A 25,096-nucleotide genomic window follows, 5' to 3' on the forward strand; every position below is an offset into this window, starting at 1 on the left:
GGCCCTAGAGACCTGGCCTGTGTGGAGGGAGGGAGAAAAGGTGTTGGTGCTGAGCCTGTGGTTTGCCTTCTTCAAACCCAACCTATCAGGGGCTATTCCCACAGGTCTGTGCCAGGTGCATCAGGGACTCACCATTGGAGAGATGCGATGGGTTTTACGGGGTATAGAACAGGTCATCCTCAGAGAGGCCTGCACAGCTGTGGCTGAAGTAACTCCGGCCTGTGTATTCCTTGGCTTCGGTCTGGTGGGAGGAGAAAACAGCCCAGAAGTGTCCCATAGACCGTCACAAGAGAGACTCCACAGCCTGGCAAGACACCCCATTTCAGAGAATCCCAGACTCACAGTTGGAGTGGGGGCCCCCAGAGATCATCCATGTGGAGTGACAGCCTAGCGCAGAGAATGGCGTGGCTCACGCAACACGGCCAACACTTCGCACAGGTGGGCCCTGAACCAGGTCCCTCTCCCAGCGCGGTGGCCTCTGTGCACCTCTCAGCGGCTGGCCTCTGGGGTCAAGGTGAAGAGAAAGAACCTGGGCCAAGAGGCAGAGCCCTGGGTCCGAGTCTCAGTGCGCTGACTCGCTGCGTGGCCTTGGTAAATAACGTCTCTTGCAAGGCTGTCTCAGTTTCCCCTTCTGTGCATTGAAGGATCAGCCCTGGCGATGGATGCCCCTTGGAAAAGCCATTCAAGGCTCAGGGCTAACTGCTCCGGAGCATGCATCTCTCTCCTTTGCCCGACTCGGTCCCCAGAGCTGGGCTGGATCCGATCCACCTCTGGTCCCCAGCCCTGGTCCAGAGTAAGGGCCCAGACATGCCCAGAGCCCATGCAGCTCCTTGGGCCTGGTCACGCACTTCACAGCTGTCTTCCAAAGGGCTGGTCAGTGCCCCCGAGGGTGCGGCAGGGAGGGCACGGCACGATCAGGATTGGGCAGGGAAGTCCAGAGAGTTGGGTCCAGTGGCCCTGGGAGCCTGCAGGCCACACCTCCATTCAGAGGCCCACTGGCCCGGTAAGCAGTCTGGAAAAGGTCTGGCTCAGGAAAGTTCCAGAGAGCTGGCGGGCTGCAGGAAGCCTTTGATGGAAGCAGATGCTCACAGGCAGCAACCTGGTTGGTAGGTCATCGAGTCCATGGTAATCCAGAAGCTCCTCCAGAACGAGATGGATCCAGAAAGCCCACCTAGGTCTGGACTCTGCTGGGGCAGAAACAGCAGCTGGTGCCACAACGGGTAGGGGAGCCTCTACTGCGTGCAGGGCAGGGGCCTGAGACTGGCATTCTGTGCCAGCTGTTTTTAATGTCAAGGAACAGGAGAATGACCTCCATCTAGGAAGTCAGCATCCCTGGGCTCCGGCCCATGCTCTCCAGGAACAAGCCGGCCACGTGAGCCTGGTTAAGTCACCACTTTTCTCTGGGCCTCGGTTTCCCTTTCAGTTTAGTGAGAGGGTTGGGGAACCTGCTAAGGGCCTTTCAGCTAAATCCTAACCTGACCTCAGGCTGAGCCCAAGGAGAAAAGGGAAGGCAGAAGGCTGGAGGGGGCGTGGGTCTCCAGAGGCCCACGGTGGCCCCGGGGCAGTGAAGTCCTCACCTGGTCACCCTGCGGCCTTGTCCAGAGAGGATCCCCAAACGCGCTAGGCCTGGCATCTTGTTTCCTTCCAAGATTCCTATGGAACAGGAGTTTCCCCTGTTGAGAGGGTGGGGAGTGGGGGTGGGCGAGGGACAAGGGCAGGACCTCCTTTCTCCATGGCTGAAATTTCCCTAAAGTGAGTGGAGGGCGCTACGGTGGTGGTTGGGGGGTGGGGGGGTGTAGAGGGTATGGTGCAAGGGGCTTCCCGACCCGCGCCGGTCTTGCTGCTCGCGGGCGGGGGCAGCTCCCTGGCTCTGGCGGAGCCGCCACTCCGCCAGTTGCCTTTAAAGGCGCCAGCGCGCGCGCATCAGCAGAGGAGCTGCGGCTCTCTTCCAAAATAGGCAAGAACTGGGAAGCCGCGGGAGACCAACTGCGAGCAGCGCCGACGTCACCCGGGGCCTCCCTCCCCACCACCTGCATCAGGTCTCCATGGCAACGGCGTACCACGACTGCAGTTGAATGAGCTACAAGAGAGGTGGAGCGCGCGCGCGCTCCCTCTTTCTGGCGTCCCGGCCCGAGGCTGCACTGGGGAAGGGAATGCCGACCCGGCGCTAGGAGGAAGGGAGCGCCCTCATATTAGAAAAAACTCCAATACCTTTTGTATCCCGGGAACCAAGAGCTGCTCGGTCCAGGGACCCCCAAGCCTTTGGTTCAGGGCTCCTCAGCTCCCAGGGTTCCCCTTTATCCCCATCGCCCCTATCACTTCCTTAGCTCTCTGTTCCCCAACATCGTGGGGAAAAGCAGACATCGTGGGCTTAAGGCGCCACCGCGTGGCCGCTGGTGGCGCTGTGTCAGGGATGCTTGTGGCTGGGGTCCCTTCGTCTATGTCGCCCTCTGGTGGTTGTGAGAGGGAAGAGCATAAAATATCTCAGTCTTCACATTAGGACCCTCATTAACAAAGACATCTTTGACATTAGTTAACGTTTAGGGAGTGCTCCCGAGGTGCCAGACACTGCTGAGTGCTTTCCGGTATCACTTCATTTCGTTCTCACAGCAACCCTGCAATGTAGATGATGAGGAGGAGGAAGAGGAGGAGGAGGAGGAGGAAGAGGAGGAGGAGGATGGTGGTGATTACTACTATGAATGCTGCCATTTTACAGATGAGAAAAGCAAGCTGAGAGAAGTTGTGGCTTGCCTAAGATCCCACAACTGTAAGGGGCAGAATTGCCACCTGAACTCATGATTGTGTGCACAATGCTTGACCCCTCCCTTCCAAACCCAATGTCTCCTTTGATTCACTTCAGAGTCTCTTGAGATAAGCAGGACAGCACTTATTAAAATTATTCCCATTTTACAGATAAGGAGGCAAGGCTCATAGAAGTGAAGTGTTTTACTGGAAGTTTCCGCAGCCATGGATAGAGTGCAGGTCTCTAGGGCCCTGACCTAGGGGTTTTTAGGATGAGGTGGCAGGATAACGGGGAGTACAGCACACCCCTGTGAGACCTTACTCCTTACCAGGACAGGCTGAGGAGCAAGCTCATCCAGAGGCACTCCTCCGTTAGCAAACGCAGCAGCCCAAGGCCAGGCAAAGGGCAGGGACTCTTGCCCCATCCCCAGGGCTCTGAGAGTTCGTGGCAGCTGCATGCTCCATTTCCTCCCCGCATCTGAGGATGTAACTACATACTGTGCACCCCATTCGGTGTTGTTTTCTAACGTCATCTTCCTGCTTATGCTGGACCCTCGCGTGTCTCTACTGCTGGGGCGAGAAAAACACTTCCTGGTCTCAGCTTGCTGCCCTGCTTTCCAGTGCTAACCATCCTCAGGTCTATTGCCTTCGTATATTCCTGCAAAGATGCTGACCCCATGCAGGTCTCTGGGCGTTGTTGGGGTTCATTCTTACCGGCTTGTATTTTGGGGTGAATGGGAACACCTGTCCTCTAGGTTTGTTGTAAACTTTGACCAGGGGATTGGGTTTACTAGCTAGTTGCTCTGATTTTAAGTGGCGATTTATGGAGATTTAAATATGTCCCTGCTGCCGCTGCTGTCCTCCCCATTACTCTTAGCTAACCCACTTGGAGATGCTAAGGATTTGCGTGTAAGCCCTTAAAGGGAACGCAAGGAACCAGTGTTTGCAATGTCTAAAGCTCCAGTTAAAGGCACTGCTGCCAGCGTGATTTAGATTTATCGGGAATTTATAGCAACCCGTTAGCTACAAGGCATGTTGTCCCCATGTGGGTGATAGTGACTCCACTTATTTAACCTGGACTTCCAAGGCCTGTAATGGCCATTTTTGTCCCATTCAAGGGGCACCAGGTCAATCAACATCTTTCCTTCACCCAGGATGGCTCTGTTTTCCCATGGGCTCGTTAACAGGGGTTTGCTGCCATTCCAGCAACCCTGAGGGGGTTGCAGAGATCCATCCAGAAGTCACCTTTATCCAGACTTCCCCAGATGTGTCCCCACGTAGCTTCTCCTCAATGCTTTCCTAATGCTTCCTCCAGCTGCTGACTGGGATTGGGGTGCCCCCTCTTTCCGACTCCAGGGTTTCTCTTACAAGGGTTGTGTTTACAGCTATCCACATAGACGCTCCCTGTCTCCTGACACGAATGTCCTGTGGGACAGCCAGTGGCTCCCAGTGCAACCGTTGGGATCTGTTGTGAAATTCCCTGTCCACTCACCATTCCACCACTGGGTTATGATCGCCCACGTGTAATCTCCCACCCACCCCACATCTACGCACATGGCTTCCAGGGCTGCGCTCCACACCCACGGTTTCAGCATCATGGCAGTGGGAGTGGAGATGGGCAGAGAGACGCGGCCTCTCAGCTGTGGTTTTCCATGGCTATTCAGTTCTGATTTCCTCCAGGCAGGGCTGAGAACTGTCCCGAGGGTATTTTCTTTTCTTCTTCTTTTAAAAATATATTTTATTGATTTTTTTACAGAGCGGAAGGGAGAGGGATAGAGAGTTGGAAACATCGATCAGCCACCTCCTGCACACCCCCTACTGGGAATGTGCCTGCAACCAAGGTACATGCCCTTGACTGGAATCGAACCTGGAACCTTTCAGTCTGTAGGCTGATGCTCTATCCACTGAGCCAAACCAGTTAGGGCTGTGGGTATTTTCAATTGGAGCCATAGCTAGTAAATTTTTTTTAAATAAATTCTTATAAACCAGCCATACTCCCCATGCACGTAGGCTACTAGTTGAGGATAAATTTTCCACATTATACCTACAGTCAGTGAATCCAATCTTTGTGGCATTGTACCCATTTAGATTTGTTCATCCTTTAGGTTCTGTATCCGTTAGCTATGGCTTTGTAACAAGCCCACAACCCGGGCATGTGCCCTGGCCAGCAATCGATCTCCTAGCCCAGTGGTCGGCAAACTCATTAGTCAACAAAGCCAAATATCAACAGTACAACGATTGAAATTTCTTTTGAGAGCCAAATTTTTTAAACTTAAACTTCTTCTAACGCCACTTCTTCAAAATACACTCGCCCAGGCCGTGGTATCTTGTGGAAGAGCCACACTCAAGGGGCCAAAGAGACGCATGTGGCTCGCGAGCCATAGTTTGCTGACCACGGTCCTAGTTCATAGGTTGACGCTCAACCATGGAGCCACACTGGCTGGGCTGTTTTTATTGATTTAGAGAGAGAGGACGAGAGAGGGAGAGAGCGAGAAACATCGATGTGAGAGAGAAACATCGACTGGGTGCGTACGATTACCTCCTGTATGCACCCTGTACTCATCCCAACCAGGAACTGAACTTGCAACCTGGGCATGTGCCCTGACCAGGAATCGAACCAGTGACCTTTGGGTGCAGGGAATGACACTCAACCAGCTGAGCCACACTGGCCAGGGCTATATTTTTGTTTTTATCATATATGTGTGTACCCTTAAATAATATATTGCCTAATGTTGCCTGCTTTTGAATTTTATGTAATTACAGATACACTGTAGGTATTTTTCTACAACTTGCTTTTTTTAAAAAATTCAATATATTTTTTTTTTTGGGGGGGGGGTTGTATCAACCAGGAGATAGAAACCAGACCAGTAATTTATATAGAAAAGTGTAATATAGAGGATTATTCACTAGTAAACAGGGCTTAACTGCTAAGAGAGCTAGTAGAGAACTTAAAGTCCTTAGGACTAGTCAGTGACTAAGTAGCTACTACCTCTAGGGCTGAGAAGAGCACACAAAGACGGGATAACGGGAAGAGCCCTCCCCCAGCCAAGGCTGAAATCCAGCGCTCACTGGGCGGGGGAGGGGTCTGCTGAATGTCAGAGGAGTTCACTGCGGTGCCCCCAGCTGGCTGGAGAGCAGACACCAGCTGCTGGGTGCCGGCACCCCTCCCCGGGAAGACAGCGGCTGGCTGCACGTGGCAGAAGAAAGAATAAAAGCACCAGGACCAGGAAGACACGCCTTTTCTTCTCGCCGTGTCCAACCAGCGTCTACCCATCAGGCCCAATGTGCCAGCTGGCGAAACGCAGGCATTCACAGCGCCCGGCTCCCTCATCCCTCATCACGACGCAGGGCAGACGGGCTGATGGGAGCTGAGAGGGACCAGTTAGTCGCTGGCACCAGGGCGCGTCCGTGTGCTGCTTGCGGCTGCGCCTCATTCACGTTCACTGCGTGGCCGCCGTGATGTGGATACGCCACACTTGGCTGATACAGTCTCCTGTTGCTAGGCACCTGGGCAGTGTCCGCTTTCCCGCCATCGCGAACATTGCTAGCCTGCCACTCTTGTCCATGTCTTCTTCTTCTTTTTTTAAAAAATATTTTTAATTGATTTTTTACAGAGAGGAAGGGAGAGGGATAGAGAGTTAGAAACATCGATCAGCTGCCTCCTGCACACCTCCTACTGGGGATGTGCCCACAACCAAGGTACATGCCCTTGACCAGAATCGAACCTGGGACCCTTGAGTCCGCAGGCCGACGCTCTGTCCACTAAGCCAAACCGGTCAGGGCTTGTCCATGTCTTCTAAACGCACACGTGCAAGGGTTCCCGGGACAGTGCCACCAGCAGGAGTACAAGGGGCGTCCTGGGACAGTGTTCTTTTCAGGCCTTGGGCTGGCTGGGCCCCCTGCTGTGCCCCGGCCCCCTGACCAGTCCTCGCTCTGTGTGGGCCACCTCCGCACTGTACGCCCTGTGCCGACAGCATCTTGTGGTTTTCCATGTGTATCGCGTATGAGGAAGGCTGGGAGATGCTCTTTAGGGCTACTTGGGAGTGAAGCTTCGAGTTGCCGGGCATGAAAGTCCTATTTTAGTAATAACTCCCAAGTGCTCCCTAAGTGGTTGAATTCATGTTCCTCCCAACACCGTGTGACAGCTGCTTTGTCACCTGCCAGTACTTGGTATTGTGGGTCTGGTGGGGGTGGGAGGGTATGTCCCCTGGTTACCCCAGCGGTTTCCTGAATGCTCACGAAGTCGAACAACTTTTCATGTTTATAGACGATATTTTTTTTTCATTCCTTTTTTTATTGTTTGAAGTATTACATATAGTAGTACATATATCTCCTCTATAGACCATATTTTCTTCTTCTGCGATGCTTGTTCACGTTTTCTGCTCAGTTTTTTATTTTCCTTATTGATAAGTAGTATGGGCGCAGTTCACGGCTGTGTCCGTCAGGGTGCCAATGCAGAAACTACGCTTGCTATTTTGAGCACTGAGGGATTCCATGGAGGGATTTTGTGTTGATAGGCTAAGTGGAAGGAGCAGAGGCATGGGCTCTCAGAAATGACATTCAAAACACCCCTGCAGAACTGACCCCCGCCCCCACCCCGGGGCCTGCTGAGCCGGCCACAGTCAGGAGGATGGCGAATCCTGTTCCACCTGCCGCCTCTGGAATGACGCCGCTTTGGCTAAGCATTGGGAGGCTGCTGCTGAGTGCCGGTCCTGGGAATCCTTGTCTGGAATCTGCGGATAGGAAGTCAGTGTCAGGACTGCTGGCTCCAGAGCCCACGGAGCCTGGCACGCTGCCCATGAGCCTGGTCCAGCACTGCCATCAGGGCTCACACGCTGCACCTGGCGGGCTGGATGGGCACCACACCCAGAACCCGAGCCACGAGCAAGCCTGAGCGACGAGCCAGCCTGGGGAATGGGTGCTTCTCTGTCCAGCCTCTGAAGTGCAGGAAAGCACACGCGGGTGGGAAGTTGGGTGAGGTTGAGGGAGCCAGTTCACCACGCCTGCCAAGTTCCTCCCCCAGGCACTCAACATCCACGTGTCCTCTTCTCATCCTCAGACATCCCAGGAACACATCACCACCCCCCCATATGTAACGTTACTCTCCCGAACACAAATGTAAAAGCACACACTCCCTTCTTAAAAGGCACAGTGATAACTCAGTGTTCGCTCTGTCTTCACACCCATTTCTGGGTGTGTTTTTTAATATATTTTATTGATTATTTATTTTTTTACAGAGAGGGAAAGAGAGTTAGAAACATCGATCAGCTGCCTCCTGCACACCTCCTACCGGGGATGTACCCGCAACCAAGGTACATGCCCTTGACTGGAATCGAACCTGGGACCTTTTAGTCCGCAGGCCGATGCTTCATCCACTGAGCCAAACCGGTCAGGGCTCTGGGTGTTGTGCATCTTCCTCCGGTTGGGTCCCGATTCCACCTTGATGTCCTGTAATTTATGGACTAAAGTAGGAGCCAACACCAAGACACTACCAGGAGTTCTCAACCTTGACACTATTGACATTTTGGGGCCAGATGGTTCTTTGTTGGGGGACTTTTCGAGCCTCGCCCTGAAGAGCCCAGCCTAGTCCCTAAGGCCCAGTCTAGGCCCTAGGAGCCGAGGCTAGACCTAATAGCCGAGACCTTCCTCTCTGAAATCAATAAAAAATATATATATATATTAAGAGCAAAGCAAAGCATGCTGGCCTCAAGAATGCAGAAAGCTTGGCGTGTCCTGGGAAGGGGCCGGTAAGCTGAGGGAAGGCGCCATCTGAGCCAGTGGGAAACCATTCAAAAACACGTGCAGGAAGTTGATTTAATCTGGTTTCCGTTTTTGAAAGGCCGCCTGGTTCCCAGCGCCCGGTTCTTGTTTTACAACCACCATTCTCCGATAAAAGCAACAGGGCTCCTTGGGGTATGGCTGCGCCAGGGCTCGGGCAGGGGAAGCACCGGCTGAGCCTGCGACAGGAACTTTATTACGGGCCTGCAATTGATTTCATTGCGGGGTAGCAATAAAACGTTTGTTGTCGAAAGGCTGACGGCTTCTGATTGAGCTGGAGTGAGAACCTCGCCTTTGAGAGCAAGGCAGTGCTCAGAAACGAAGGATGGGGACTTGTCACTTGAAAGAACTCCAGGGGCCAGGGCTGGAACAATCTGAGCAAGGAAGAAAATCACTGGGTATTGGATTAGGATCAAAGTTAATATATATGCTTGCGGCCATACTGATGAAATAAATGAGGGAGACGGGATAAACTGCGTCACAGAAGAAATCCAAATACATGTGTAGCTCCTCCCTCCGCCCCCCTCGCCCCCCCCCCCATATCACCCACCTTTGACTGGAGACTGGACTCCGCCGCTGACTTCCAGAGAATAGACTCGCAGGGGTCCTCAAACTTTTTTTTTTTTAATTGATTTCAGAGAGGAAGGGAGAGGGAGAAAGAGATAGAAACATCAATGATGAGAGAGAATCATTGATTGGCTGCCTCCTGCACGCCCCCCACTGGGGACCGAGCCCACAACCCGGGCATGTGCCCTGACCGGGAATCGAACCGGTGACCTCTTGGTTCCTGGGTCGATGCTCAACCGCTGAGCTACACCCGGCTGGGCAGTCCTCAAACTTTTTAAACAGGGGGCCAGTTCACTGTCCCTCAGACCATTGGAGGGCCGGACTATAGTTTAAAAAAAAACTATGAACAAATTCCTATGCGCACTGCGGCCCGGGACGAGTCGGCTGCTAAGCAGGACAGGCAGCGGCACCCGGCGGGCCGGATAAATGTCCTCGGCGGGCCGCATGTGGCCCGCGGGCCGTAGTTTGAGGACGCCTGGATAGAGTATGAAAGGGGGGAAATGGTAGCTTTACAGCGGATAACCCTGGCAACAAGACCCTAACCAAGGGATCAGCGTTAACATCGCGTTACTATCAGGTACTCTCTGATGTGTGATCAGTGGTATTTCCCCCCATAATACCAGGCCAGTCATAGCAAAAACAGAAAACCCCGATTTGGGGGACATTCTACAAAATTCCTGATCAATGCTGCTTAAAAGTATCCGTCTCTTTTTAAATCTCATCCTTAGAAGTAAAATGGCTCTGCAAAGGAATTCTTTAAAAAATATTTTCTTTACTATTTGGTATTATTGGGGAATTATTCAACTCAATCAAGGAAATAATTAAACACCATAATTGAGGTATTGCAAAAATGATGTCATATAGCTTTAGATACACTTGAAAAGTTGATCTGCTGGAAAAGGAGAAAAAAAACCCACTAAAATGAAGGGAATTATCATGACATTTAAAGGCAATGCTTCTTGGATTAAGAAGTGCAAACGGGTAATCACAAAATAGCCACGGGGATGCCGAGTACAGCAGAGGGAATATAGCCAATCATACTGTAATACTATGGGTAGTGCCAGGTGGGCACTGGAATTATCCCGGGAGGGGGGCCACTTTGTAAATTATATAATGGTTTAGCCAGGATGCTGTACACACAAAACTAATACAAAATAATATTGAATGTCAACTGTAATTGAAAAATAAAATAAAAATAATTTAAAAATAAAAATAACCCTTCTTTTTAAAAAAAATATATATTTTATTGATTTTTTTTTTTTTACAGAGAGGAGGGGAGAGGGATAAAGAGTTAGAAACATCGATGAGAGAGAAACAGCGATCAGCTGCCCCCTGCACACCCTCCACTGGGGATGTGCACACAACCAAGGTACATGCCCTTGACTGGAATCAAACCTGGGACCTTTGAGTCCGCAGGCCGACACTCTATCCACTGAGCCAAACCGGTCAGGGCATAACCCTTCTTATAGGAACTTTCCAGCTTCCATTTTTGTAGCAATTTGATATGACCAGGCCTTAAGAGTCTCTCTTTGGATACTATTTTAAGTGACAAAGACACAATGGCCAGATTTAAGGATAAGTTTGTACTGACAGTCTAGTTTGGGTATTAAATCCACCTGAAGCAGATGAGGAGTGCTAGCCAACACTGACAGGGAGAGTTATTTCGATTTAAAACTCTGTTTGAGCCCCAGACATGATTTAACCAATCTACTTATGAATAGTTTTGGATCCAATTATGACTTTCACCTCCACTTCTTTGGAAAGAAGTGGAAAGAACTAAATAGCATATGGTAGCATTTCTAACAATGTATTTATTCCAAAGACCCTCACTGCACCAGCATGGATACTGCAAAAACAACAAAACCAGTTGTAAATATGTATTAGGAACTCTAAGGAGGACTCCTTTGAACAGACTTAGAACAAAATATTATTAATTCGTGGGAATAAGTGAAATGCAGGATCTCAATGCATTTAATTAATAAAGGTTGTTTTAAAACAACTTTGTATAATAAAGTCACATTTAAATTTTATAAGAAAAATTTCATATTTCTAATTCCATAAGAAATCTATAATATGAAAATTGCATATTGTAATTATTTACTTATTTTGCATTACCTAGATTTAAAAAAAAAAAATCTTCGCCCTAGCCGGTTTGGCTCAGTGGATAGAGCGTCAGCCTACGGGCTGAAGGGCCCCGGGTTCGATTCTGGTCAAGGGCATATGCAACAGTTGCAGGCTCGATCCCCAGTGGGGGGCGTGCAGGAGGCAACCGATCAATGATTCTCTCTCATCGTTGATGTTTCCATCTCTCTCTCCTTCTCCCTTCCTCTCTGAAATTAATAAAAATATATTTTAAAAAAATCTTACTCATATACTTTTCCCAGAAACATACCCAACCAACCACAATCTCATATTACTGCTTATTCTTTGCAATCCACTCTATACTCTATTATTCTACCAAAAGATATTATGATCCCATAATAATATGGGGGCCATATTAGTATGGACTCTCTCTATGCCTTCACATGAAGTGAGATTTCAAAACAGGAGACATGTCTTGTGACCCAATCCCACGTCATTATATCAGGAATTATTTTCACAGAAAGCATAAATAAAGCTAAGGTCATTTACAAAAATATCGTAACTTCAGCAGGAATTGATTTTGGCATGATATACAGATTTCAATGAAGGTTATGTATCCCTTTCTCTTACACACGAATAAGGCTGGTCTATTGTTACTTATCCTTCCTGTGCTTATTCTGGTGTTCACCTGTGTCATGTGCTTTCATTTGCCTGTTCTTCTTGAATTGCCTTCTGACCCTCTAACTCCTCTAAACATATTTATTAGAAGTATGTCGGGAGCGACCTCAGTTGACAAAGTCCTGAGAGGGCAGGTTTCACAAAGGGGCCTGCCTGTTCCCAAGGTTAGTCATGCATCCTGCCCCCCTTAGGCTTAGAGACCCTTAAGCACAATAGTTTAGTAATCACACATTCTGGCCCCTAGAGCTTAGTTAACCGTCAAGCACAGTTAATTTATAAGGGTAATTATTATCCTTTAGCAAGAAGCATGGCTAGATTATCTGATGGAAAGGAACTTAGGTGGCGTCAGAGGTGTATGCACAGGTATAGCCGTTGGGATCTTAGCCAAGATAAGGAGCTTTGTGTAAAGGTCAGTAGGAAACCTGAAACAAAGGGGTATAATTATGCTTACCACATTATAGGAATGATGTATTGTATGGAATGTAACTGACCCTGTATAAAAGTATGGTGAAAAATAAACTCGGGACTGTAAGCGGGAAGCGCTACAGTCCTCCCGACCCCATTCTGTTTTCTGTCTGTCTTTTCTCATCCTCTCCCCCGCTTGCAGGTATTGTTCGACTGATGCCAGCAGGCTCCAGCAGAAGTACAAGCTTCACACTCTGTTTGATCATTGTGCCCAATACTTACTCTTTTATTATAAATTATTCATTTTAGCTTTCCTAGCATTACACTCAGGGCATTAGCATTGCTTTTACATGGTGTGGACGGGTTATGTTACTCGTAAATCTCTTTTAGGATTACCGCAGTGGTGTTACACAATGTGCTCTAAAAGGAGGGTGTTGGGTTGGGCTCTCAGGGAGGGGAGAGGCGGGGCTCCCAGGCGCGGAGTTCCCAGGCCCCAGCTGAGAACAAGCGCCCCAGAACAGCGGTTCTCCACCAGGCATTTGGCAATCTGTTTAACACTCCTGGGGAAGGTGCTCCTGGCACGTAGTGGGTGCGGTCTAGGAGGCACAGGACAGCCCCACAACAAAGAATTATCTGACAAAACCACAACAGTACTGAAGTCGCCAACCCCTGATCCATAAGAACTCTCCCATACGCGGTTTGTGGTTACCGCAAAAACGTCACTAGGCAGCCCCTGGCTGTCACTAAGGGAAATAGGCATGGGTGGGAGGGCGAGTACATGGACTCTATGTACTTGGCTCAACTATTCTGGGAATTTAAAACTGTGCTAAAAATAAAATCTATTATTATATTTTTAAAAACCATGTTGGTCATTTTATGAGCCCTAGACGCTAACCCCATTTTACATATGGACACAATGTATTACTTGTAAGATTTGAATACCCACCCCATTTTTTTCAGCCAGGCGGCTACTATCTATGTAGAGGGACAGCGGCACTCTGTCTTGTTTGGAACTTTGCCAAGACGTGGTCACCATTTCAGAAAGCCACAGCGCGCAGCGGCCTGGTGGTCTTTGGGCGGCCGGTCTGCCAGGCTCCTGACCGTGTGCGCCTTTGCAGCCGCTGCATCCACTGAGGTTCTATACTGACGGCTCCCCTGTGCCTGAGCGTTCCCACGCTCAAACACACTTTACTTATCACTAGATACTTCTCTTTATCCCGAGTAGTACTATGAGGGTTTTGTATTGACATTAACTTTTTGTGTGCAGTGGGTTTTATTATCTATCCATTTCATTGGAGGATAGTAATAAAATATGTGTGATGACAAGGGTAACTGATTCTGATTGAAGTGAGAACCTCTCCTTTAAAACGAAATCCAAACGCCTTACTCAGCTCTCAGGCCTGTCATAACCAGCCGGCCGCAGGGGAGCCGCCGCCGGGTCCTTCCACCGTGCCTGCCAAAAGGATCTACTTGTATGTCCCAGAATGTGTCAACATTCTCAGGTCCCTGGTCCTGGCACAGGCTGTTCTCTCCCTGAAAGGCCCTCCTTCCTCTTCAAACAGGTCTCAGCCAACGCTGTGTGCCCCACCTCAGCTCCTCACATCCTTCCTTTGAAACTTGTGCCTCGGCTGTGCGCTGCCTGCACTGCCATCTACCGAATTTTCTTGAAATGACCCATTTTTCAGAAATACATTTTAATTTATATTAAGTTTATAAACAAGATTTATTTTAAAATTTAAATACATTCTTAAAAGTTGTTTAGCCGAAACCGGTTTGGCTCGGTGGATAGAGCGTCGGCCTGCGGACTGAAGGGTCCCGGGTTTGATTCCGGTCGGGGGCACGTGCCTTGGTTGCGGGCACATCCCCAGTGGGAGGTGTGCAGGAGGCAGCTGATCGATGTTTCTCTCTCATCGATGTTTCTAACTCTCTATCCCTCTCCCTTCCTCTCTGTAAAAAATCAATGAAATATATTTTAAAAAAAGTTGTTTAAACCAATTTATATTTTAAATTTATCTATATTTTAAAAATTTGTTTTTTAATTCTAGGAAGTGTATTTTTAAATTTTATTAGATTTAGTTAATTTAATTTAAATAAGTTTGCAGGTTTATTCATTAAACTACACATACTTTTATTCTTCAAAGAAAAGTGCATGTAATTACCATAAATAGGAAACTAGCATGAATAGCCCTAAAAATAAAACAATTATAAAAAACAGAGAGAAGAAACATAAAAGTTATTCGTTTCTATTTAGATAAAACGGTCAACAGAAGCCCTTGTGAGAGAGGGAGAGATGAACAGGTATTAGAAACATGTCAGCACTGAATTGAGACTTCCCCCTTTCCAAAGGCTTGAGAGCAAACTGAAGACAGTAAGTTTCTCTTTCAGTGTAATTTAATGCCGCTTCTCTTCTCCCTAAGCCTCTTGCATATCACTGCGACCCCTTTACTCGCCGAGCATTTATCAGGCACCTGCTGGGGACCAGGCTGTGGCGCCAGATGTTTGCAATAATAAACACTGACCCAGACAAGCAGTCCTCACGGACTCACAGTCGGCTGGAGCGCGCACACACACACACACACACACACACGCACACACACACACACACACACGGAACCGGGAGTGGCCATAAAATGTCATTACTGAAGACAATAATATGTGATTTAGAGCCTCTCACTTCAGCATCCTCTATATGCACGGTGACTGCCGAGAAAACAAACCACCGTAAATTGTATGAGAGCAAATTAATTTCAAAATTACAATGCTCTAAAATCTTCCAAAGTTTTTCACAAAAAGGGGGTGGGGTGGGTGCATACTGTGTTTGATGTGATGTGACCTAGGTCCGCAGAAAGTAATTTTTTCCTTTTTTTTGTGTGTGTGTGTGGCAGTGGTGGGAGAGCACAAGACGAGGCTGAGGAAGGAGCCTGGGCTCCCCGCCGGGTTCCCCTTTCCGCGGAGCCTTTGCTTAACCCCTCACGGCTGCGTCACAGCTCAGCCTCACCGCCGAGAAGTCCGCTAGGACGCCCCAGGGGGGCCCCAGCCTGTGCTGGGCGCCCCAAAGAGCCGGCGGTTCCCAGGCACCCGCTGGAGTAGAAGGGCCCGTCTGTCCGTCTGCCTTCCGGGCCGGCCTGGGAGCTCCGCCAGCACCGGCACCTGGCCCTCGCCTCGGCCTCCCGCCGCACCCAGCTGGGCGCAGCCGGCCAAGGCCGCTGGCGACCGACGGCCTCTCCAGCCTCCCGGGCGCAGCCCGGCTCGGGTTACACCCTCCGCCCGGCTCGGCCAGCCGGCGCCTCCGTGGGCTCCCACGTTAGGGGGCGCTAGCACGAATCTGGCACCACCGGGGAGTTGGAGGGGGAAGACACCGCGCTAGGTCAGCTCTGGGTCTCAGCAAGGGGAAAGGGGGTACCTCCCCTCCCCCCGCCCGCAGGGGGCCGGACAGCAGCCTGCCGAGGGGGAGGCGCACGGGGCCTTCCCGGATCCACCGCCTCTAAGCCGCACTGGACTGCGCGGGAAGCCGCAGGGTCCGGGGACCGCGGGGCAGGGCCAGGGTCCGAGCCCCGGGTCCGGAGCCCAGGCCGGGAGGTGCAGAGGGGCGGTGCGACGCTCTGTCCCGCCCTGGGGGCGGAGCCGAGCCGGAGCCTGCGGAAGGTTAGACCCGGGGAAATTGGCCTGCGACTCCCTCCCCCACTCACGCCTCTCCCCTTCCCCTTCGAGGAGACCCGATCCCCCCTCCCTCTGCGCACCGCCGGCCAGAACGAGCCTCCTGGGCGCTCTGGTCCTCGGCCCCGCGCAGGTGCAGGTGCGGTACCCCACCTCTCTCCCACCGGGCGCATCGCGCTGGGCGGCCATGGCGCGAGGAGACATCCCGCAGGACAGGCAAGTTGGGGATCGAGTGGGGTGGGCACGGAAATCCGGTGGCCGCAGGCAGCGCAGACCCGCTTCCTTGGGCGCTCTAAGGCTCAAAGCAGAGCGAATGGAACTACAGTTCCCATTAGCCGCCTCCCTCCGCGGCCTGCGCCAGGGTGATGGGGGCTGTAGTCCGCTCTGGAGCGGGGCGGGGGTGGGGGTGGGGAGGGGGATCGGGACGGGAGGGGCGACCGAGGAGCTGCGTCCTCGGGGTGACCTTCTGACTGATCCCCACAGCTACCACCTGGTCGGGGTCAGCTTCTTTATCCTTGGGCTGGGCACGCTCCTTCCCTGGAACTTCTTCATCACGGCCATCCCGGTGAGACTCGCGGCGGAGTGACTGCCCCACGGCCACAACCGCCCTCTGTCCCTGAGACGCCGCCTTTGACTCCTCATTATGCCCGGGTGACTGCCGAAGCACGGAGCCTCTGAGAGAGGAGGTGCCCCTCGTGGCTAGGGAGGCCAAGCTTTCGGGGCTGCCCGATCCTAGAGGGCAAGGCCACCGGCTCAGGGAGTTCTGTGCTAGTCACTCCAAAACTGGGTACCCAGGCCTTTGGTTTTCTTCTAAACAGTACGAGTTACATTCATTCATCCAACAGATGGTAAATGGGCACCTACTGTGGGCCACGCCCTGGTCTTGGCACTGGGGGCACTGGAGGAAGCGTAGCAGAGGAAGGCTCCATCCTCACAGAGCTTAGTTCTCGCCGGGGAAGGCAGGGACGTAGCGCGGTGTTCTCTCTGGGACCAGGTTATTCAGTACAGCTTTCTAGACGCTCCTCAGTGCCTGGCTCTGTGCTGGGCCCTGCAGACCCCAAAATGAATTAGCCCCTAGTCTAGAAAGCAAGGTGGGTGCCAGAGAGCTGTTAATAATGTAGCATGACATGTGGCTTCCCAGGCTTGGAGCCGAGTCCTGTGGGTCTCCAGGGGAGGGAACAGAGCAAGAGATGGGGCGCAAAGGGGAGGCTGGGGTCTGGTTCTGAAGGGCCCCAAATGCTGTTTCAAAACCTTGAGGCATTGCCCTGCAGGCACTAGGGAGCCATGGGCATTGGGAGGGGGAGTTAAGCAGGGTGTGTGTTCCAGAGAGAATGTGGTTGGTCGGCATGCCAGCCAGAGCCTGGCTTACTGTAGCGCTCAATAAATACTCGGGAATCTAGAAGCTGCTGCTGGGGTGGCGGTGGGGGCTGGAAGCAGGACACTGATGAAGAGGGGTGATCTGGAGATGAAGCAAGGCTCCAGTTGGGGGTTCTTAGGGTTTGGGCTCTGTTCCAGATCTCAGCCGTTCAATTCAATGCACATTCACTGAGCTCCAACTGTGCCAGGTTCTGGGAACGGTACAAGGACAGACAGAGACAGTCCCCACAGACATTAACCAAACCATCCCAAGGCAGGGCCAGCAGCGGGGAGGCTGTAGGGTGACCCTGTCCCCTCTCTCCCGGAACCCTGGCAGTACTTCCAGGGGCGGCTGGCGGGGGCCAACAGCACGATTGTGACCTTGAGCACCAACCACACTGGCCCTGCAGACACCTTCAACTTCAACAACTGGGTGACGCTGCTGTCCCAGCTGCCTCTGCTGCTCTTCACACTCCTCAACTCCTTCCTGTACCAGTGGTGAGAGGCCTGCCTCTGGACTCCCTCCCAGGCCACCCTCTGTTGTTTCTGCCCCACCCCCTGCTGAGGCAGTTCCATCTGGGCCCCGGGGAAGACCTCCCATCCTTCCTCCGCACTCCCTGCATCTTCCCCCACCCCCACTGTCCAGCCTCGGGCTTCACCTCCTGCCACTCCCTCGGCCTGACCTGGGTCCAGCTGATGCCCACTCTGCCCCCCTTATGAGCAGCATCCCTGAGACGGTGCGGATTCTGGGCAGCCTGCTGGTCATCCTGCTGCTCTTTGCCCTGACGGCGGCGTTGGTCAAGGTGGACATGACACCCGGACCCTTCTTCTCCGTCACCATGGCCTCTGTCTGGTTCATCAACTGTGAGGACCACTGCCCCTACCCACCTCCCTGCCCAGCGCCCCCCCCCCCAGGACTTCAGCTCAGCTTCCTTTTTGTAACTAAAAGGGCCCAATGTATACAAAAAGGGAAGGCAGCAGGAGCAGCAGCACCCATATCCTGATGAGAAACTGAGGCCCAGAAAGAGAGGAACAGTCACTTGTGACAGGCCCCCATTGACCTAAGCGCTGGCCTCCTGACCCTAGACCTGCAAGTCTGTGGATGCACCTCAGGAGAGGCATGAATGGGGGTTGTTACACCAGAGTGCCAGGAGTCTTATGCCTACCAACCTCATCCAGAGTCCACCGTGTGTCCTGCTGACACCTCCTCCGGGGAGCCCCTGAACCCTCCCCAGCTGAGCGGCAGTCCCCATTCTTTCCCTCCACAGCCTTCTGCGCAGTTCTGCAGGGCAGCCTCTTTGGACAGCTGGGCACCATGCCTTCTACCTACAGCAGCCTCTTCCTCAGCGGCCAGGGCCTGGCTGGGATCTTTGCTGCTCTTGCCATGCTCATGTCCATGGCCAGTGAGTAGACTTGAGTGACTGGGGGTAGGGGGAGGAAGGGTGGCCTCTGGGATTCCGGGGTGTTGGGAGAGTGTGCCAGGAGTGAGATGCTGTGGGTTCTGGGTGGAGACAGAGGTGCTGGGGAGCTGGGGATTGGGCTTGGGTTCTACCGTGAGGGAGTGACTGGCTGAGGATTGGGTTAACTTGGAGCCAGGGGCCGGATTCCTGAGGCCAGCGGTGATATGTGGCTGCCGGTGAGGTTGAGGCAAGGAGGAACAGGTTAGGGATTCAGATAGATTTGTGTTCAGCCCTGACCGGTGTTGCTCAGTGGATAGAGCGTCGGCCTGCGGACTGAAGGGTCCTGGGTTCGATTCCGGTCAAGGGCATGTACCTTGGTTGTGGGCACATCCCCAGTAGGGGGCGTGCAGGAGGCAGCTGATCGATGTTTCTAACTATCCCTCTCTTCCTCTCTGAAATCAATAAAAATATATTTTAAAAAAAACAAACAACAGATAGCACAGTTCTTCTGCCCTCTAGTGGCGGGGCATTGGACAAAGCACCTTACCCGTGTCAGTTTCCTCACCAGAATGGTTATTATGGTTCCATCATCAGATTGTAAGGAGCATGCAGTAATAATGAGCACATAGTAGGTGCTCAAAAAAAAACAAACACAAAACAGTACAGTGAGAGTGAGAGAAGTGAAGGGCTGGGCTGGGGCCCTGACAAGATTCCCGAGTTTTTTTGTAAGAGGAGTGGAAGAGGCCAGGAGATGAATCTGAGAAGGTCATAATAGGAAGTGGGACCAGAGTTGTTACCCTGTGGGAGCAAGTGGGACCAGCCACCTCCCTGCTGCAGCTGGAGTTTCCCCACAGGTGGCGTGGATGCCCAGACCTCTGCCCTGGGGTACTTCATCACACCCTGTGTGGGCATCTTCGTGTCCATCGTGTGTTACCTGAGCCTGCCCTACATGGTGAGCCTGGCATTGAACTCAAGGCTGCACTTCAGAGCATCTCAGATACAGCCCTGACCTGAGCCTGAGGTCCCAAGAGACACCAAGGGCGGTGGAGGGGCCCTAGCCCCAGTCCAGATCCCCAAAGGAGTCAGCCACTAGGGCACTAGGGGACCCCAGCCTCTAAGCCAACAGGGTGTGGAGGGATCCAGACACCTCAGTCAAGCCAGGCAGGACCAACGCTTGCCTTCTGCAGGAGCTTGCCCGCTACTACCTGGCCAGGAAACCATCGCTGGCACAAGGTCAGGAGCTGGAGACCAAAGCTGAGCTCCTGCAGTCTGGTGAGCCCTGGGCCCTGCTGGGGAGGGGGAGGCCCAGAGGAAGCTAGGGGCACCTCCACAGGGAAAGATGTCCTTTCTGTCTCCAACTAGAGCCCTTACCCCTAGTAGTAGCCTTGTATGAGCAGAGGCAGAAAAAATATCATGAACGAAGCCATCCCTTTGCCCTTTGGGCCTCAGAGTCCTCCTCTGTAAACGGGGAGGCAGTAGCACTTCAGGCATGCAAGTTCTGGATCCGAATGCATCTGAGTTTGAGTTCCAGCTTCACAACATCCAAGCTGTGTGACCTCAGGCAAGTCACTTAACCCCTCTGAGCCTCCATTTCCTTACTTATAGAGCCATGGCAGTGAGATAGTCCATTCAAGGTGCTTAATCTACCCAGCACATGCATGTGCGTAATAAATAGCAGCTAAGCATATTTCTGTTGTTAATTCTCTTTGCCTGAACCCTGGGCTGAAGGAGGGTCACTTGTTTTGATTGCTGGGAATCTCCCTTCATAGGTAAGGTTCACAGGCATGACCCTGCCATCCCTCTTGCCCCAGATGAGAAGAACGGGATTCCCAACAGCCCTCAGAAGGCAGCCCTGACTCTGGAACTTGACCCTGAGAAGGAGCCAGAGCTGGAGCCAGAGGAACCCCAGAAGCCAGGAAAACCTTCAGTTTTCATTGTCTTCCGAAAGGTTTGGCTTGGCTATAACCCCCAACCACCATCCCTGGGGAAGAGACGCCGCTCTCTCTAGCCCTCCCCAGAGACTCAGAATGGAATGGGGCCTTAGTATTCACCTTGTCCACCCCAAGGTGGCAGGGTCATAGTGGGTCGGGGACACAGCTGAGCCAGGCCCCAGGTGTCCTGCTCCTGGGCCAGGGCTTTGGCAGGAGGGTGGGGGCTGAGTGTTAGGCCCCAGGTCTGCCCCGCCTGCTCACACCCCTGCCTCCGGCTCCCAGATCTGGCTGACGGCGCTGTGCCTTGTGTTGGTCTTCACAGTCACCCTGTCTGTCTTCCCCGCCATCACAGCCATGGTGACCAGCTCCACCAGTCCTGGGAAGTGGAGTGAGTGTTGGGAAGCAGAAGAGGGCTGGGCAGGGGAGCGAAGGGGAGAGAAGGAAGAGGGGAGTCGGGACCAGGATGAGCCTCTCTCTCTCCCAGGTCAGTTCTTCAACCCCATCTGCTGCTTCCTTCTCTTCAACATCATGGACTGCCTGGGGCGGAGCCTGACCTCATACTTCCTGTGGGTGAGCACACCTGGGCGGGGGTGACCTGAAGGTTCTAGGAAGCAGTTGGATATCAGAGGGTGTGAAAGAGCACAGAACGGTGATTTCCCAACAGTCCAGCTGGTCTGGGCCTGGAATGGGACAGACACCAGGCGGCAGTGAGCACTGGCTCCGAGAAGTATGCAAGCCAAGGCTTGCACTGTGAGCTCCTTGAAAGCAGAAACGATGTCCAGTTGACCTGTGTCCTCAGCATCAAGCCCAGGGCCAGCCCTCGGTGCTTGGGGACTCGCGTGGAGGTTTCGGCACCACGTGAGGGAGGGCACAACATTCCTAGTGTTTGCATTGCTTTCCGCCAAGGTGCTGCTTCATTAAATGAAATCTTTCAAGGAGACACAATAAATAAAGTAGATCAAAGAGGAGCTGCTCTGATCCAAGCAGGATGGGGCTTGGATCCCCAGCTTCCAATCCCATTCAGCACCCCCATCCGCCCCAAAGGGGTCTGTGGAACCCCCAGGGATGTTCGGAGGAACCAAGTTTGAAAACCAACGATGCCGTCTAAGGCCTCTTCCAGTTCTGCCATGGAGAGACCACAAGCTGGACATGGGGAGAGGCAGAGGCCGGTCCTTGCTGGCTGGGTGGCTTGGCCCATCCCCTTGCTCTCCACAGGCCCAAGAGCTGGGTCCTCACCAGCTCATGTAGGGTGGCTCCGGGGAAGTGAGGCATGAGTCTGTGGGGGTGCCCCTGGAGCAGAGACCCTGCTCGCAGGGACTGCCCTGACCCCAGCTTCTGCCGCAGCCGGACCAGGACAGCCGGTTGCTGCCCCTGCTGGTCTGCCTGCGTGTCCTGTTCATTCCGCTCTTCATGCTGTGCCACGTGCCCCAGAGGTCCCGGCTGCCCACCCTCTTCCCACAGGACGCCTACTTCATCACCTTCATGATGGTCTTTGCTGTTTCCAATGGTTACCTGGTGTCCCTCACCATGTGCCTGGCGCCCAGGTCTGGGGACGGCCCGCGAGGGCCTGGGGCTGGGAGGTGGGTTAACTCTTTGAGGGGGGACAGCCTGCAAGGGAGGCTCATTCTGCTCTGGCCAGCCCTGCCCCAGCTGCCTCCAGGCCTCACCGGTGCCACCCTGTCCGCCCAGGAGCTCGGTAGACGATGACTCCACCGGGGCGGTTCCTGCCTGGGAAAATCACCCAGGCACTGGTTCTGGGGCCTCCTCTCTGGGCCTCAGTTTCTCCATCTGTGAAATAAACAGGTTGGACTATTATTTCTTAGGGCCCACCCACTCCCCAAATTCTCAGTTGAAGGGGAGCTAAAGTTTTGCTCAGAAATAGAGTTCATAGGCTATTAGTGTCAGGACAATGGAGTTGAGAATCCAGAGGTGATGGGGGCAGGCAGTTTGGGGACATTTTATCAAGAGGGGAAGCAGTTGAATCTAGAACCCTATAATACGGGACCCCAGGGGGCCTAGAGGTGTCCTTGTCCAGGGTCCTCATTTCACCGATCAGGAAACAAGTCCAGAGACAAGGGCCTAATTATCGGGACTGGAGGTTGGGTCAGCACAGACCAGAACTCGGTGTGCTGTAAGGAGGCCGGGCCACTGGGGCTGGGTCCAGGTTGGGCAGGGCGTCTTCTAAGAGCTCCCACCCCTGTGTGTTCTAGGCAGGTGCTGCCACACGAGAGGGAGGTGGCCGGCGCCCTCATGACCTTCTTCCTGGCCCTGGGGCTGTCCTGCGGAGCCTCCCTCTCCTTCCTCTTCAAGGCGCTGCTCTGAAGGCTCCGTGGAGGGCTCTCCCAGCAGCTCTCTTCTCACTGCCCCTTCGGAGCCGAGACCCAGGGCAGAGGAGTGGCGAGCTGGCTCAAGCCTCTGCTGGGCTGGGGCCCCTTGGTCTGGAGGTGCCAGGAGGAGGCAGGTGCTGTTTCCTTCCCGGGCCTCCTTGGGGTGCTGTGAGGAAGACTTCACCACCGGTCATTCGAACCCTCACCCAGGATGGAGGCGACGCTCAGAGATGGACATGACCCAGAAGCACAGAAGCCCTCGCTGAAAAGGTGGCGGTTGGGGAAAGGGCGGAGAGCCATGGCCCTGCCCCAGCATGAGGAGCGCATGTATTTGTTGGTCACAAAAAACAGCCCTGCCCATCGCGGGAGACCCAGGCCACAAGTGGGGCCTTGCCGGGCGTGCGGCTGGTGTGGGCCCAGCCTCAGGTTCCGTGTGGGAGTGTGGGCCAGCCCGGGGCAGGAACTCTGCTTCTCCTCAGGCCTCAGCCACCCCGTGGTCCGGTCTCTCGGACCCCAGGACAGAGGATGCAGGGAAGTTGAGGGGAGCAGGGAGAGAGGACAGATGTTAGGGATCTGAGGGTGCCCCAAGGACCCTCTGGGCCGTAGACAATGTTTTGGTTGCCAGCACTTACTGTCTCCACCCCCAGAGCCCAGCGGGGCCTGGCCAGGTCCGTAGTTAGCCTGCATGTGTGCGCTGCGTTTACAGTGTGCAACGCTCTTCCTCGCCTGCTCTCTCACAGCGGCATTGAGGCCTTGGAGGGAGGCAGGCAGGGATTGTACTCCCCCTTTGTACAGGTGAGGAACCCGAGTCCCGGGGTAAGTGGCTGATTCACAGCAGAGCCGGGGCCCAGCCCCCACCCCCCTCCTCCCTGTAGGTGCTGTTCTTCCAGCCCAATTCCTGCTTCTCTTCCTCAAGGGGCTCAAAGCACAGCCCTGAGCACTCACTTCACCTTTCTGCGGTTTCTCTCTGCTCCTGCTCCTGGGTCCAATAACAATCTTCTTCATTTGTATAACGAGGTCTCTGAGTCTTTCTTTCCAAAGTGCTTTCAGCTCTATTGGCTTTGATGAGCTGGGTGGGGTGGGGATGGTTGTACCCATTTGGCAGATGGGATGACTGAGGCCCAAGAGGGGCAGGGATTTGTGAGCATTCCTGCAATGGCCAAGGGATACTGACCTGCAAGGAGCCCTGTACTCCTGGGCAGAGCATCGGCTGCATGGACGACTGTCACTCTTCCAGGCTCCTCTGCATCGCAGGCTTCCCTTTCTCAGAAACGGAGCTTTACAGAGGCAGTCAGCTGATTCTCTAGAGCAGTGGTCGGCAAACTGCGGCTCGCGAGCCGTGCTTTGCCGCTCTGTTGACTAATGAGTTTGCCGGCCACTGCTCTAGAGGGACGGAGGAGAGGCCTGCTTTACACACACCTGTACTACCATGCCCAACCCAGAGAAAAGCACGTGTGGGTTTTCTTTTTTTTGCCATTTTAGGCGCTGGCCTTCCTGCCCACTTGCCCCCCTGCCTTCTGTGAACATTCACTGAGGAGCTTTCTATACTGGGAGCTGAGCCAGGGCCCCTGCTCAGAAGCCAGAGGCTGTTTTGATATCAAAGAGGAAAGTGAAGCAATATATGGTCTTGACAGCCGAAATACAGCCCCAGGAAGATCCCAAGTGAGGGTTCATTCTTTTGACCACAGTTCATGGTGCCAGGCCCTGGCTGGTCTGGTGACCCTGAAACAAAGGGGGGTGGTCCGTATTCCCCAGGCCATAGGAAACAATGCAGCTGGTCACGGGGTTGTGAAGGCCCTGCAGACATGTGTAACAGAAGCCTCCAGAAGAGGCCAGGGGTCCTGCTGGGAAGTCAGGGCCGAGTCCCAAAGGAGGCATTCCCCCAGCTGGGTCTTGAGGGATGAATATAAGTTTGCTGGGCTGGAGTGGGGGAAGGGCACCCCAGGCAGAGGTACCAGAGAGTGTGGAAGGCATGGACCTGGAATATTCAGGGAACAGTGGGGACTTCTGGCGGGGGGTGGGGTGAGGGAGCCCCTAGGATGTGAGGGAGGGAGAAGAGAGGTTGAGGCTGGAGCAGTGGGTTGGGGACAAATGATAAAGAACCTTAGCAAGGAGGACTAAATGGGATTAGAGAGAGGAGGAGGGCTATAGGATAGAAGGGGGCATTTGCCTC

The 25,096-nt window shown here is 53.2% G+C and overlaps 1 protein-coding gene and 1 long non-coding RNA gene across 6 annotated transcripts; one reads left to right on the top strand and one right to left on the bottom strand.

Annotated features, from left to right (window-relative positions):
• Window positions 1-7,044: 7,044 nt before the first annotated feature.
• Window positions 7,045-16,210, bottom strand: LOC308257488. Its single transcript, XR_013961596.1, has 3 exons — window positions 16,063-16,210; window positions 9,071-9,133; window positions 7,045-7,475 (listed from the first exon to the last, which is right to left on the bottom strand). It is a non-coding gene; the product is annotated as an uncharacterized lncRNA (long non-coding RNA).
• On the top strand, window positions 15,158-23,942 carry SLC29A2 (solute carrier family 29 member 2). 5 transcript variants are annotated; one of them, XM_080687196.1, is made up of 12 exons: window positions 15,158-16,125; window positions 16,393-16,474; window positions 17,603-17,763; window positions 17,990-18,129; window positions 18,534-18,668; window positions 19,520-19,617; window positions 19,853-19,937; window positions 20,477-20,613; window positions 20,879-20,984; window positions 21,081-21,166; window positions 21,941-22,140; window positions 22,807-23,942. In XM_080687196.1, the coding sequence occupies exons 1-12, from the start codon at window positions 16,097-16,099 to the stop codon at window positions 22,916-22,918; spliced, it is 1,371 nt and encodes a 456-aa protein (XP_080543322.1). In that variant the 5' UTR covers window positions 15,158-16,096; the 3' UTR covers window positions 22,919-23,942. The 5 variants fall into 5 exon arrangements, 4 of the variants coding, with proteins under 4 accessions (XP_080543322.1, XP_080543321.1, XP_080543319.1 ...); XR_013961595.1 differs by having other exon boundaries at window positions 15,873-16,125; window positions 20,435-20,613; window positions 21,941-22,399; window positions 22,807-22,917; XM_080687195.1 differs by having other exon boundaries at window positions 15,873-16,125; window positions 20,435-20,613.
• The last annotated feature ends 1,154 nt before the right edge of the window (window positions 23,943-25,096 follow it).

Source organism: Plecotus auritus (genome assembly GCF_963455305.1).
Source record: "Plecotus auritus genome assembly, chromosome: 9".
Lineage (NCBI taxonomy): Eukaryota > Metazoa > Chordata > Mammalia > Chiroptera > Vespertilionidae > Plecotus > Plecotus auritus.

Coding starts and splice junctions, on each gene's coding strand:
- SLC29A2 (XM_080687193.1), top strand. CDS start 16,097: ATGGCGCGAGGAGACATCCCGCAGGACAG. Junction 18,669..19,519: donor CATGCTCATGTCCATGGCCA/GTGAGTAGACTT, acceptor GTTTCCCCACAG/GTGGCGTGGATGCCCAGACC. Junction 21,167..21,940: donor TGACCTCATACTTCCTGTGG/GTGAGCACACCT, acceptor CTTCTGCCGCAG/CCGGACCAGGACAGCCGGTT.